Source organism: Homarus americanus, unplaced genomic scaffold, assembly GCF_018991925.1.
Source record: "Homarus americanus isolate GMGI-L3 unplaced genomic scaffold, GMGI_Hamer_2.0 scaffold23578, whole genome shotgun sequence".
NCBI lineage: Eukaryota > Metazoa > Arthropoda > Malacostraca > Decapoda > Nephropidae > Homarus > Homarus americanus.
The window spans coordinates 6,669,565-6,685,311 of record NW_024733231.1 but is presented as its reverse complement, the minus strand read 5'-3'; the positions used below and the strand labels follow the sequence as shown (position 1 = coordinate 6,685,311).

The following is a 15,747-nucleotide window of genomic DNA, read 5'->3' as shown; positions in this document are numbered from 1 at the left end:
CAATTAAACGCCATTTAACATTAAAGTAAATAATATAGCCATTTAACGTTAGTTTAACATCAATTAATCCTACTAAACGCCATTAACTTTATAACGCCATTTAACATTGTTTAACGATATTTAACCTTAGCTTAATACATTTAACGTTAATTAACGCCATTAACGAGGTTTAACGCCATTTAACGCAAGTCTAACGCCATTTAAAGATAGTCTAACCCATAACGTTACTTCAACGCCATTTAACGTTAGTATAACGACATTTAACGTTAGTTTAACTACATTAACGCATTAACGCCAATAACGAAGGCTTAACGCCATTAACCCATAACGCCATTTAACGTTAAGTTAACCCATTTAACGTTTATATAACCCATTTAACTAATTTAAATCCATATAACGATTAACGCCATTTAACGTTAGTTTAACTATTTAACTTCAAATATAACAACATTTAACGTTAGTTTAACGCCATTAACCTTTACGCCATATAACTTAGCTTAACGCCATTTAACGCTAGCAACCAATTAACATAAACGTCAAACCTTACCAAACGCCAATAACGCATTAACGCCATTTAACATTAGTATAACGATTTAACTCAATTAACAACATTTAACGTTAGCTTAACGCCATTTAACAATAGTTTAACGCCATTTAACGTTACATATCACATTATCAAATGCAATGAACTTAATTAAACCCATCAACGAGCTTAACGCCAATTTAAAAGTTTATAACTTAACATCAAACCCCACCTTAGCTACTCATTTAACGTTAAGTTTAATTCATTTAACGTTAATCAACATTAACGTTAATATAACGCCATTTAACGACAGTTTAACGCCATTTAACGAAGTTTAACGCCATTTAACGCGATATTAACGCTAAACGTTACTTTAACGCCATTTAACTAAATAACGCTATTTAACGTTAGCTTAATTCATATTTAACGTTATATAACGCCACTTAACGTTAGTTAACGCCACTTAACGTTAGTTTAACGCCATTTAACCTTAATAAAACGCCATTTAACGCTAATTTAACGCTATTTAACGTTATAATTTAACGCCATTTAACGTTATTTAAACGCCATTTAACGTTAGCTTAACGCCATTTAACGACAGCATAACGCTATTTAACGACATTTCAACGCCATTTACCATTAGTTTAACGCCATTTAACGTTATTAAACTTTATTTAACCCACTAAAACGCCATTTAACAAACGCCATTTAACATAGCTTAACGCCATAACGTTAGGCTTAACGCCAAACATTAATTTAACGCAAACCTTAAAAACGCCATTTAACGTTAGTTTAACCCATTAACATACTATAACTTTAATATCAACGCTAATTAAACGCCATTTACCATTAAGGTTTAACGCCATTTAACGTTACATAACGCCATAACGTTATTAACGCCATTTAACTTTAGTTTAACGCCATTAACGCTAATTAAACGCCATAACCAAAGCTTAACGCCATTTAACGAGTTTAACGCCATTTAACTTAGAAGCACTAAGTTATTGCTTAACGCATTTAACGTTATCTAACCACACTTAAACCCCTCTAACTATTTAACCTAATAAACCCATTTAACTAATAAACCATAACATAAGTTTAACGCATTTAACCACTAAACGCCATTTAACGTTAGTTTAACGCCAATAACATAAGTTTAACGATATCAAACCCATTACTAAACGCCATTTAATCTATTTAACGGCATTTAACGTTAGCTTACTACTATTTAACAATATTAGTTTAACGCCATTAACTTTAATAAACGACAATTAACTTTAAGTTTAACGCCACTTAACACCATTTAACGCCATTTAACATAGTTTGCACCTACAATTAACATTAATTAAACGCCATTTAACGTTATTTAACGCCATTTAAATACTAAACGCTACATATATAAATCATTAACTTTAGTTTAAAACCATTAACAGTTTAACCCACTTAACGCTAGTTTAACGCCATCTAACCTTAATTAACGCCATTTATCAAGAAGTTTAACGCCATTAACGAAAGTTTAACTCATTTAACGTTAATTTTAACGCCATATAACGTTAGTTTAACCACATTTAACTATTAACTACATATAACCATTTAACGTTAATTTAACTACATAACGTTAGTTTAACTCCATTAACGCCAATTAAACCCATTTATCTTTAGTTTAACGCCATTTAACCTGTTTAACCCTTTAACTAGTTTAACGCCATTAACTCAATTAAACGCCATTTAACTTTAGTTTAATCCCACTTAACGTAATAAACCACATTTATCGCTACTTTAGCTTCAATTAACTTTGCACTTTAACGCTATTTAACTTTCTAACTCCAAACGTTACACTAATCAATTTAACGTTAATTAAACGCCAATAACGAGTTAACGCCATTAGCTATTAATTTTTAACGTTAGTTTAATCATCCTTAATTAAACGCCATTTAACGTTAGTTTAACGCCGAGGCAGCAAGGTGCAGAAGTGCACTGGTTGAAAATTCTGTCGCCGCAGTTGCATATAGCTCAGGTGTCGTAGAGTAATCTACTGCGGACAGGATGTTGCTTACTTCTGTGGGTAGCTTTTGTGCGTGAAGCTGGCGCAGGATAGAGTCAGGAAGTCTGTCTGTGTACCGAGTTCACCCTGCACATCTCTTCCCAGAGATGTCCCGGAGTTGAGTTTCCCAGGAGATGGAAGATTGGTTCTGCAGGATATCGGAGCGGGTCCGTTGGTAATGTGTTCTTAAGGCATTCCGCAGAGTGGCGAATTTGTTGTTCTCTGGAGGGTTGGAGATGATCTGTGAGACTTGTGTGGCGACTTCAGTGGGCAAGGAGCAGAGCAGGGCGCCGTACTTCTGCTCGTCTGTAGCTGTAGAGCCGATGAGAGCTGCTTCGACATGAACTAACCAGTCCTCTACGTTGTGGTTGAAGGTTGGTAGAGAGATCCGTCCGTCCATTCTTCGGGAGAATATCGCACCTAGGGAAGGATGAGGATGGGTTTTGCTCCGACCCCCTTTCGTGTTCACAATCTCCTGGGAGGGAGGTGAACAGTTACAGGGGGGACCGCAGGACGAATACACTTTTGAGGGTGCAGGTCCCTAGGCCAGAGCGAAAAAGGAAAAATGGTAGTAGAAGGAAAAGAGCTCAAACCACGCCGGGAATATCGCGCTATAACTGCTCTCCAGCTGGAGTGTGGGTCACTCACACCACCAGTGGGGAGGGCAAGCTAATGCTCGATAAACCAAGAACGCTCGTGAGTTGTTGTGGGCGATGACAGTCGTGGGTGGTCCGGTCCGGGAAGATGGCCAACAATGGCACAAGGGAGAGGGCGGTCTTCAAAGTTCCGGGTCCAGCAGGAGGTCTTGTTGAGAGGTCTTCTTCGTTCAGGCGTAGCCGTATTTATACAATTTACCAGGATCAGGATCTGGGCTGCGCGTAGCGAGCGGACCAATCACAGCGGCTCAAGCGTAAGGTGTGAAACGCTCTGATCCTGAACTGGAGGTTGATGGTCGAGACTAGGTCGGCGATCGTACCCCTACGTCCTCTGCATAGACCTAGTCTCTCGGCGTAGCTGGCTGTACGCTGATTGGCTGGTCGGAGTGCGGCCGGAGCTCAGTTGGGAGTTGTAGGGGAGAGTAGCCACTACATAAGTGTGTCAAACCAAGTATATCTGATTTAATAGGCTTCAAGCATTCATCGGCACTCAGAAAAGAAATAGACTGCAGCACACGAATGTTGTCAGGTAAGAGTTGACCAAGTTGTTTTATGAGTTCAACCCGTTCAAATGTATTGTCCCTGTAACCCCGTTGCTATATATTATGGCTCGAAATTAGGAAAACTGAGTTTTCATGGACAGTCCAAAAGTATCCAGAAAGTCGCTAGATTTCTGTGGATATCTCTAGATTTGCGACAAGTCGCAAATCGCTCTAAAATGTCGCTAGAAAAAAACAAAAAGCTCTAGATCTAGCTACAAAGTCGCTAAGTTGGCAACTCTGGTTGTGACTGTCAGCTGCCCATACATGTTGCCATATCGCCAAAATTTATTTATTTTTAATTCTCTATCGTATAAATCGTTGTTGATGTTAGAATAATGACGTATATCAATTATATTCAAATTTATCTTATTACTCTAAAATAAAACCTTGGTGAGCTTTATTGGAAGTAATAAAGAACAAACGAGCGAATGGAGGTGGGGTGATATTCTGTGACTCTCAAAGTGCTTTGAAATCAATGAACAGGAATGTGATAACTGTGTGGATTCCGTCCCATGTTGGAATCAGGTATAAGAACATAAGAAAGTGGGATACTGCAGGAGGCCGACTGGCCCATACAGGGCAGATCTCTTTCACACCCATCCCAGCACTTCCATGTGCCTATCCAACTTCGTCTTGAAGCTCCCTAGCGTCCCCGATCCTACTATAGCACTCGGTAGCCTATTCCACATATCCACAACTCTATTACCAAACCAGTGCTTGCCTATATCCTTTCTGAATCGGAATTTATCTAATTTAAAGCCATTAAAGCCTCCTCTCGTGTGTCTAGGAAAGGGTCCCGGAAAGGGGACGTGATTGCTGCCCGTATCATCATTGGGTATGACTTTGCTTGGGAGATTGGTATCCCCGCATCCCCTGAGCAACGCTCTTGTGCATTATGCAGAAGACCCGACAGCCGCACCCTTAACCACTACCTCCTAAGATGTCCCCACACACAACGCTTCCGTGACGCCTGCTGGACCACGACCCCCTGACGGAGACACGATGATCCTCCCCATACTGGCCAGATGTTATGTAAATAACATTGATTATGTGTTAAAGGAATATCCTTCCTTTCTTAGGCTTTAGTAAGCCCCTTTATAATATTTATACTGTATACTGTATATACTTGTCACACTTGCCAGATGCTTCTGGTGTCATTGTACAGGGGTACCTAGTGACAACACTAGGACCCCGCTTCCTCTATCAAGGAATAAACAATTGAAATTGAAAAATTGAAATTATATTTGCGTGATAGTAGATGTACACATAGACTGTAACTGGTTAAACTGTGTGCACAAAGTAGTGGTGGGTAAATGTGTACATAGACTGTAACTGGTTAAACTGTGTGCACAAAGTAGTGGTGGGTAGATGTGCACATAGACTGTAACTGGTTAAACTGTGTATATAAAGTAGTGGTGGATACATGTACACATAGACTGTAACTGGTTAAACTGTGTGTACAAAATAGCGGTGGGTAGATGTGTACATAGACTAACTGGTTAAACTGTGTATATAAAGTAGTGGTGGATACATGTACACATAGACTGTAACTGGTTAAACTGTGTGTACAAAGTAGTGGTGGGTAGATGTGTACATAGACTAACTGGTTAAACTGTGTGTACAAAGTAAAGTTTTTGTTGTCTGTGGATGTAGTCTTGTATTCATTGGCAATTATTGTTATCAGTAATTACGTAAGGTCATATCCTAAATGTGTACTTTTATGTTTTAATTGCTATCAAGTGGGTAAATGTTGTGGGTAATTACTTAGTTTTCTCTAAAGAAAATAGAGTAAATGTTGATACAGTATAGGCTAATGTATTTTAATTTTATATACAATAGTTTACGGCATTATGTAATAAGATCTGGCATCTGATATCATTCCTTTATTTGCATCCCATTCTCTCTCTCGTTGGTGTATATCACACCTATACTACATGTGAACCATAATATGCATTGAAAAGAGTAATCTATCACGGATGACCCAGTAAGTGTTATGTTATATTGTTTACTTTAAGTTCACTTAAATTTAGTGTCCCTCGCTCCTGCCAACACTTTCTCTTTACTCACATGCGTAGTACTATCATCGTACATGAAAGTCGGTGTACCCTTGCTCTGTTTTCTTTGCAAATAAAGCAGGTGATCTATTTTAATCTGGTTTTAAAGCAGCGGGCGCCCAAAAATGGCTATGACCCAAGCAGTAGTGAAGTTTGTCCCCTCACCCTCAATGGGTGCATGACCCAATGTCCTAACACACTACCTGACTTCGATTCTCTGGTGATTTTTAATAATAGACCTAAATAATATTAATGAATTATAAAATATATGAGTAGACATATTTCAGCATTTGATATTATATAAATGTGCTGTTTTCTTGGTGTAGGGGAAAGGTTTAATGTGATGAAGGAAGACGTGGCCAAAGACACGAACAGTGCACCTTGTTGTGGGTGGCTGTCTGGGAGAGGACTGGTGTCATCACTCAGCGACGTAATCATGGCAACATGGAGTCTCTCCTTGATCTAGCAAATTTTTCAAACTACTACGTTCGTCATTGTTTCCTACAGTACCCCGTAAGTACCTACACACGCTAATACATCCGCTCCTCTCCGTAAATTAAGTCAATATTGGATCCATTGTCAGCCTGTGTTGGTGTGTGTGGGACTGAGGTAACTTGGCCTCGTCTACCCCCACATAAACTTACTCTACTACCAGATGTACAGTAAATAAATGACCTTCCATAACCGTTTTCTAAATAATATAACACAGGAGGGGTTAGTTTTGTTATTGTAATTAGTGAAGTAGATGGACAGGTGAGTGTGGGCAGGTTCTTGTGTTGTAACTTACAAAGAACCTTAGTGTATTTAGATATGAACTGCTGTCTGACGAATAGAGTCTGGTCTGCCTTGATCAGTTTGGTGGTTTATTGGTAGAATTTATATTAATTTGGGGTAAGTTAAAGATTTATTACTTAAAGAATATTTATTTTGAAGTGACCCCATGGCCATAATATTGTGGCTACCTAACCCACAGGCTGCATGGTAGTGAGATGTTTTTTAAAGAATTGAATACATTGCATTCAGTATTTTGCATTACAATTATGAGTATTTTGATGATTGAAACTTTTCTAACCTAACCTAACCTAACCTAACCTAACCTAGTGATTTTATATTATGGCCATATAGCTGGTGGGCGAGGTAGCTGCTATATTATGACCACAGAGCCACTTTGTATTTATTATGTGAGTGAATCCAGTGTTGAAACTGAAAAGTCAATTTGGTATTATTTCTCTTGTTGCCATTAAACGAATCTCGGGAATTTTATGGTTGCAATCAGTAGTTTTGACAATTCTAAGATACTTTTCTTCAATGGCATTTCTGGTGCAAATTATGTATAAGCGAGATATTTAACATTTTATTTTGTATGTTCGTGCATGGCGGTACACACCCAGAACCTGGAATGACTGTGGAGCTCCCCGGCTAGGTTAGATTCAACACTGTTTTCCCGTGGTCTTCGATGTGTTTTGAACACTTTTTACCTTGATTTTATAGCAAACCTCTAGATTCTGAGAGGGGAGGGAGGGGGCCTTATCTCAGAAATTATTGATTTGCACCAGAAATGAAGGTAAAATTCGCTTATAACACACCAAAAACCATCGGAGAAACATAATTCAATTTTGATTTCGTATAGTGCCAACAAAAGAAAATTTACCGTCAATTACGTATATATTTAGGAGGAATCGGGAGGCAGAGCCGTGCCTTTGGCTCTTTGGTAACTCATCAAAACCCTGAAAAAGCTGTGGTTGTAAGAGTGAACCAAATCTGCCTTCTCTTGAGAAATGGAGTAAGGGATATGATCGAAGTTTATAAATAGAAGATGGGTTTAAATAATGGTGATATAACAAAGGTACTTAAACCGTCATACCTGGAGTGAACAGTTAGCAATGGTTTTATATTTGACGAATTAAGATTTAAGAATGTTTTGCAAAAATATTTGATCAGAGGTCGAGTTGTAGGCCAGTGGAACAAGTTACTGATCATCATCGTCAACTCGGATTCATTGGGAAGTTTCAAATATAGGTTGGATAGACATATGAACCTTGCTTGTGGTGTGATGCAGTTGGATGTGTCTGTTGGCACTCTCGAATTTTGGTAAATTATCAGTGAATGTGGAGTGGTACTACCAAGGAATTAGCCAGGTTGGGACTGTGAGAGTTTGGTGAATATGCTCACAAAGGAGAGGACTTCCAGCTGGGTTAACAGACATTAAGCCTATAAAATGAAATAGTAGTCTAGCCAACATGCTGAAGTCCAGTGGAAATGTAGACAAAGTCAGAGCTTATGGTATAACTAGGAATACTGTACCTCCACAATGTTATGTTGGCATTAAACTCGAGAAGTAATAGATACAAATATATTCAATAATATTTGACCAATAAAATAAATTAAACTAGCTTGTTTTAGTCGGAAAAATAAATAACTTTTTTGAAAAGAACCTTTGCTTTAAACTGCTTTGGCTAAATTCTGTTGTTATGCGGTACAATGTTACTACAGTACAAGGTAATTTTTATTTGCCAGTACTGTACTTTAGAGTGTGTGGACAGTAAAATATAGACACCATTAAATCATTGTTTCTCCATCCACAGATTGCATTCCCTCTGATAACATGTCTTCTGCTTGGGCTCCTCGTGCTGGTGGTGTTCCGACTCTGTGTCTCATCCCCCAAGGCTATAACAGATGAAATTAAACGAGAGCTGAAGAACAAGGGTAAATTAATGCTATGAGACTTAATTTTTTTAACACACGAATTATTTTAGTGCTGTAATAGTGTTCATTCTGTCTTTTGTGTACATGTGTGTATAAACATTTACTTTGTTGTATTTTCTTTGTTTAATCAGATGCTTATTAACCCCCTGAGTACGATGATATTTCAGTATAATTAAAGGTTTGAAGTCAACATATTAAAGGGATTTACACAATGAACTCAAGGGTTAAGTTATCATATTCAGGATTAAGTCATCATACTCAAGGTTTAAGTCATCATACTCAGGATTAATTCATCATACTCAAGGTTTAAGTCATCATACTCTGGATTAAGTCATCATACTCAAGGGATTAGGTCATCAAAGGATTAAAAACATGTCCTCTTATTTCTGCCATGATCTTTGTGTACGAGACTATATTTACGAATCATTCTCCTCCCTACAGTAAAAATCATATGGAAAATTTGCCTATCATATTTTTCTTGATTCCTTAACCTTCCTGTTTTGTTTGTATTGAAGCATTTTATTATTATTCAAGTGTCTCGTGATTTTTGAATCGTAAAGAATTTGGTCATGATGAACACCTGTGCAGTTTATTTTGTAAATGCGATGGATCATTATATACCATATCCCTAGAGATGATAAAGTAGTAATTATTAAGTGTGGTAACTGTACATCTTCTAGGTTTTACAGTTTATATTTGTTATGTATGTATGGAAATATATATTACTGTACCGTTGTTACGTTAACTCTTCCTTCTGTTGGGTTCTCGATGAGTACAAGTGTTTACTATGTAACGTTTTCAAAGACTGTTTAATCTCAGATATCGGTGAAGCAAAACCAAGTGAAAAACGATATAATTAATATAAACTATTTTCAATGTATATAAGAAACAATAATGACAAAATAACTAAATAGGAAGTTTGTTCAGTTTGAGCATTTAGCCATTGACAAAACAACACTATTAAACCTACAATTAAATCAATTACAATATACTGTACAGTACTTAACCTGACCGGAGCAGGAACACTAATAAAATAAGTAAAGACAATTCACACAATACAATGAACTCATCACTACGTAGGAGAAGGTGAGACCCACAGCCGTCAACCATACCGTCCACAATCTGACTGGCTGTTCTCGGGTGGTTAACGCCAACCTCGAATGAATGAGTCGAAGCATTAAGACAGTCCAGTGTGGTGACTCTTGGCAGTCCTCGCCACTTTTTAACTTAGCCTATAGATGGCGACTGTCATAACACTGTATTGAAATGTAGGTTAGTAGGTTTTATTTTATTTTGTTATGTATACTTTGACAAATTATATTATTAATGTATTCTTTTTTTTTCAATTCCACAGTTGATGATGTCAAGGACTTTGTCGGGGTCGGAACTCGGCCACGGTTCCGAAAACGTGACAAAATTTACTTCTATGGCTGCAAGATGCTCCGTAAGGTAATTCACACACGACAAACTTATGTACCACTGTATTGTCTCTGTTGTGTGTTGCTTGAAGGTGGTAATTTGTCTGTATGTTTGGGTTTTGCTCAGTATTCGAGTTAATTTGCGTATGAGTAAGTAGTTGGTGGGATTTTGTGAGTCTCTTATATGAGTTTGGTATTTGTTGGGGAGATTACAATGTATTGTACTGTACTTGAGAAATGTATTTTACGGTAATTGTATCAGCACAAAACTTTGTCCAAAGTTCATCCACTGGATACAGGTACACGTATATATTCTTTAAAGGAGTGAAAAAATAGTCTTTTTCTTATCTTATTAAAGCCAAAGCAATAATGAAGCCATTGGTGTGTAAATTATGCATAAAACTAAAAAAATTCTAATGGGATAAATTGGCTGCAGAACATAGATGCCCAGACCGCACCTGAATGGTCCCATATGACTTTTGTTGTGGTCACGGAAACTTAAAAACCTAAAGTGAGAGGTTTAATTACATTCATCCATCCCAGTCTCTGCCTTCTCCTGGCCTTACTACAGAATACCAAGTGTTGTCATTTGTTACAATACTAGCTCTGAAAAATGTCATTATCTAAGATCAAGACTAGTTAGCATGTACAGTACTGGTACAGGGGTACTGTACTGTACTGTACTTGATTATATTATTTTAATGCACAGTTGAAATTGCCATTGTATGTGTACAGTATTGTCTTTCCTAACTATCTACATTGAGTACACTCTTAACCCTTTGAGGACCATGGCTTTGTGTCGTGGCTGCAGTGAGTGTTTACTGAGGGAGTATTGCATCAGAACACGAGGGACTGTGAATCACCAGCACAACATTTCTTAAGACTTCAGTTTGGTAACAATGGCTCATCCAGGTTTGCTTCAGTTTTGGGAAATAATGTTTGTCCTAAGATTTTAGTTGTTTAATAATAATGGCAAAGAAAAGAATTTTGAGAATACCTTGTACTGTACTGTACTGTACCAGCAATTATTGATGAAGATTTTGATGCGAGGAAATACACGCAGATAAGCATCTCTGTTTACTTTCAATAATTTCCCCATGAAGTTGTACAGTACATGCCACACACACTTGTCCTAATGGTACGTCCTCTAGCGTATTGCCAGATACCCAAAGAATGTTCTATACTACTGAGGGTATATACAAACACTTGTTGTCTTTAAAAGTAGGTTCTATTCTCGTACGGGAGATAATACAGTAGGACGCAGGAAGCCTGTGGGCACGCCACCAGGACTCGGTCTCAACTACTTCTACATCTATCTATGTATTACTACGCGCTGGCCTATACAGATGCCAGCATTCACAAGCTGAATACATAAAGTATAAATGTGATAATTTATATACATAATATGATGCACAATAAATAGAATATTACATAGAATTAATACATGTTCTGTAATACTTTACTATACATAATTAATAAGAGTAATATAACAATATACAGCTGAAGGTACTACTTTGTGTCCATATATATCATACACGTCCCACCGTAGTACAGTACAGTATTAGCAAGGGAAAGAAAACACCTTAAACTGTATAGTTGGATCAAATATAATAACTCATGACAACCAACATGAGCTACGTAACCTTCATAACCTCCTCTTCAAATACTACTGTTCTTAGGCATTTTATTTTTTTTTATTTTTTTTTTTTTTAGAACTTTTGGTGTCTTAGGTACAGTATTTAGTAAAAAAAACGTGATTAAGAGGAGTTTCAAAGGTCACTTCCTCAGTGTTTTTTATAATTCTCTCTCTTTACATGAGTGTGTTTGTTTATGACTGGAAGCTTTTGAAGTGTGTGAGGAGAGAGTATGGAGGATGAGGAAGAGATGGAGGAGTTATATATTGTGTTTTAATTACGTAAACTATTAATATTATCTCCTCTGTGAATTCCGAATCTATTGTTGGCCTTGTTACTGTGTGTGTGTGTGCACTGCATTTTTCTTTGCTGCTTATCTGTATTTGGGTTATACTTACTGTGTGTGTTTTAGCACTTGCTTAATCTTGTCTTATCTGGCACTGTGCTTGAAAGGATGGTCGGGGGCGATTTTTTCTTGGTTTTTCTCACTTTCGCAAGGCCTTTGGGACACTCATTTTCTGTATACTATAAGATTGTTTGCTTTTTAATTTGTAGGATATTCAGGGGTTGACATTATCTCTGGCTTTTTTTCAGCCACATGCAGCTATTGTCGGGCACAAATTGTTATTTACGGGGTATATAATTATTATTTTTTAAATATAAAGAAGACCAGATCATACCAGTCCAGGAAGCCACTTAACATTCATATAATTAAGGCCGTGGCTAATCGCATGGACTAATACCATCACGTTATGTCTCGTGATGGCCAAGAAATGAGCAATTCTCAAGAAATCCAATCCAACCTGACGAGCGTAATTTCTCGGCCATCGTGAGGGACAACGACAAACGGACTGTCCGCACAATTGACCAGGGTGAATAATTAACACCCATCAAATAGAACAATGTGTAAGATGACCAAGTTACTCAAGAAGGGCGAAATGTATGAGAGTATGTTGGTACTTCTTACTAAACCATGAGAAGACAAAACAACTGTGATATTGCTGATGGCTTTTGAAATTTGTTGGCCACTGTGGAATAATGTGCCAGAAACTTATTGTCAGCCCCTGAGACAGTTTATTGATTATAGGTAGAAACATATAGAAATTGTACAGGGTGGGCAAGAAATCACTGACACATTGCTATAGAAATGTGAAATATATGTGTATTAGTTATTTCTTACCTACCCTGTATATATGAGCGGATGAAGTGTTGAATATTCAAGTCTTAGCTGCTATGTACAGAATGTGGTGTGCTTAAAGTATAAGTGTGTTTTGATTCTTTTGGCCTTAAACCCTTGTAGCAATCTGTCAGTGTACATTAATAGTATCATATGTTATGCCATCATAGATCTTATAACTCACAGTAAAGTTAATTGTTCTGTACTTTAAGTTATGTTAATTGACTCTTGCTTCATAGTTGTAAGTGTTGGTCTTTTCGTGCCAGTAAGGCCTTAAGACATTTTTTGCTTCACAGGTCTATGCCTTATGCTTGTGCCTCAGGCTGGAAGGGTGGTGGCTCAAACATGGCAAAAATGTGATTTTACAATCTTCATTATTGGTTGTGGTTGACTGACCTATTGTTATATTTCCTTTCTGCATCCTGATCACAAAATGAAGAGTTGAAACATATTCTTTTCATATGGGTAGTTAAATTATATACTGTATGGTTAGATTAATTACATTTTAGTGAAATTATAATTTTAGAAAAGAAGTTCCCAATCTTGATACAGCAAGTTAACTGTCATATACTTAAGAGTGCTGTATACACATGTTATTTGATTGTAGTCTAAACCTCCATTAGTGTTGTTCACCAAATGTCTCGCCACTCTCTAGGTTAAAGCCAACATTCCAACTCGTCCCGTGGCTTCTCGGCTGTTGGCTAAGCGTCTCGCGCGTAAGTTGTTGGGACGCAACGACCGCGACTCCCCCCAGCTGGAGGTGATTGAACCACCGGCGGAGTACCTGCAGGAAGATCTGATCCACTTTGACCCCGGCGTCCCCGCGGAGTTCATCTTCATGCTCAGGAACATCAGGTGAGGAATTCTCTTGGTTCTTCCTTGTGTGATGTGGGAGGTGCCAGTGTTTTTTCTTAGAGGAATTGTAGTCTGTACATTTCATTATGGGGTAACATGAGAATTCAGATTGATTTTTGTTCAGTAATTTGTTGTGTGGTGATTGTCCAAGGTGTTGCTTTTGGGTGGATGTTTGGGGGAACACAACACCAGGATGTGGCCTTTGTTAGTAAGGTTAGGTTACTTGTATGAGCACCCAGAAAAACAATTTATTTGTATTTTTATGAAATGAAAGAAGTTTGTGTATGATTTTAGAATTAGTGAATAGATAATGTTTTATTCAGATGCTAATACAGTACTGTACAGTACTTACTAACGATTCAAGTTGTAATAACCTTAATGAAATAGACTTCATTATGGTTACTTGAACAATGTGCCAACCATGATTTTTGAGTTAAGACATTGGTGAAGATGGGACTAATCTTAAGATAGTTTACCTGCCTGTCATAAGCAGAGCCTTAAAACAGGTCACAAATCAAGGGGAGGTTGGCCTCACAGACAGTTGAGGGCATGGAGGGTATCAGGACATGATGCCACTGTGGTATATGACTCACCATGGTTAATGGGTCAGCCATCTTGAATGGGTTACAGGGTCACCCATTCAGTTCCAGCCACACCATCACCCTGCATGGTTGTTACCTGCTTCTCTGCCTCGTGTTTGAATTATGTGCTTTTTCCGTTGGTGCCTCCTAATATAAGTGTCAGTTACAGGCTTTTGCCTTTGTTGTTTTATGTTGCAAGTGTATATACATTTGCTTAATGGCCTAGTTTGAGATTAACTAGTGTGCTTTTTGCAGGACCTGAAGGTATTTTGGCATCAGGCCTTCTCTGTTGCATAGTTCAACCTGTTTTATGATATTATTTCTATAAAAATGGAGGTCTGGTCCCAAAGTAGAGGATGCTCAGGTGGAGTCCAAAATATAATTTTGGGATATTTTCTAATTAGATGTTGGTTGGGAGTCTACAGAGTACAGTACAGTATACCATATAAGGATGGTTCAGACTCTCAGATAATGACACACACTGAGCCAGTCAGTAGCTTGATGACCTGGACAGTCCCAGTCCTTTCAGTGGGTTGTGGCATTTATTGTAGATGGATTGATTTGATGGTCTGGTAATTCATCAGAGATGGCTGACCTGTTCAGCTTGGTGAGTCTCATGCCAGGGTGATGTCAAGACCTGCTACCCTTCAAACCCTGTACAGTGTTGTTCAGGTCATCCTCTGTTTGATTTGTGGCTTTTTCGTGGTTAATGCATCATTTAAGTCACCAGGTTATAGGTTCAGTCAAAGAGAGTTTGAGGATGAAGCCAACATTTGGAAGAATTTATTTTAATGTATTGTTCTCTGTGAACTATAGGTTGTTGAATAACTTTCTAACCAATGTTTAAGGTCATTTGTATACGTGGACACACACACAAAGATATAAATTTCCTCACTTGAGAATCTTATTCTTGTGCCAATTTATTGTAGTAAAGGCTTTTAAAATTTCTTCAACACTCACAGCATGATGGGCACAATAGGTAGGCTGGTGGACCTCATACTGGGAGAACAGTAAAGAGCTAATAAACATTACTGAGGGGCTTATGTCTTTCACTACTCAGGGGAGATATTAGATGTGACAGCACCAGGGATGTGATCAAGTCAGAATTCTATTTTTTTGTGGACACTGGTTCAGATATACTGTACTGCATGTTTAAAGTCTTGGGGTGCATCTTTCACTAGTTAAATCAATAACAAATACACAAGTACTGTACTATAGTTGAGTACAGTACAGTATTTGGATGTCTGGATGTGAATAAATACATCATTGCCAATGTCACAGCATATCAAAACCAATTTAGTTACAGTAGAATAACACCAAAGCTAAAGTGATGTAGGATAATATGCTGGCAAAGTGTTTCTGCACACACCTGGTTACAGTATATAGACTCACTTTTGATGAAAATGGCCTTTAATTTTACCCTATGGTCTTTGTGCCTCACCATGACCAAGTGTTAGGTTGATCTCTGTAACACACTCCCTGGCAGCAGAACATCAGCTTATTGTGTCATTAATTGTGTATCTTACTTAAGTATTCATTATTATTTTATTTTCTGTC

At 37.7% G+C, this 15,747-nt stretch overlaps 1 protein-coding gene across 3 annotated transcripts in view; it reads left to right on the top strand.

Moving 5' to 3' along the window:
* Nucleotides 1-6,198: 6,198 nt before the first annotated feature.
* LOC121869644 (patatin-like phospholipase domain-containing protein 6) overlaps nucleotides 6,199-15,747 on the top strand; it is a 52,455-nt gene continuing 42,906 nt past the window's right edge. For all 3 annotated transcript variants that reach the window (XM_042371170.1, XM_042371169.1, XM_042371167.1), the window contains exons 1-4: nucleotides 6,199-6,332; nucleotides 8,405-8,525; nucleotides 9,880-9,974; nucleotides 13,410-13,609. In XM_042371170.1, coding sequence (XP_042227104.1) covers nucleotides 6,264-6,332; nucleotides 8,405-8,525; nucleotides 9,880-9,974; nucleotides 13,410-13,609 — 485 coding nt within the window. In that variant the 5' untranslated portion in view covers nucleotides 6,199-6,263. The remainder of the gene's footprint in view (nucleotides 6,333-8,404; nucleotides 8,526-9,879; nucleotides 9,975-13,409; nucleotides 13,610-15,747) is intronic.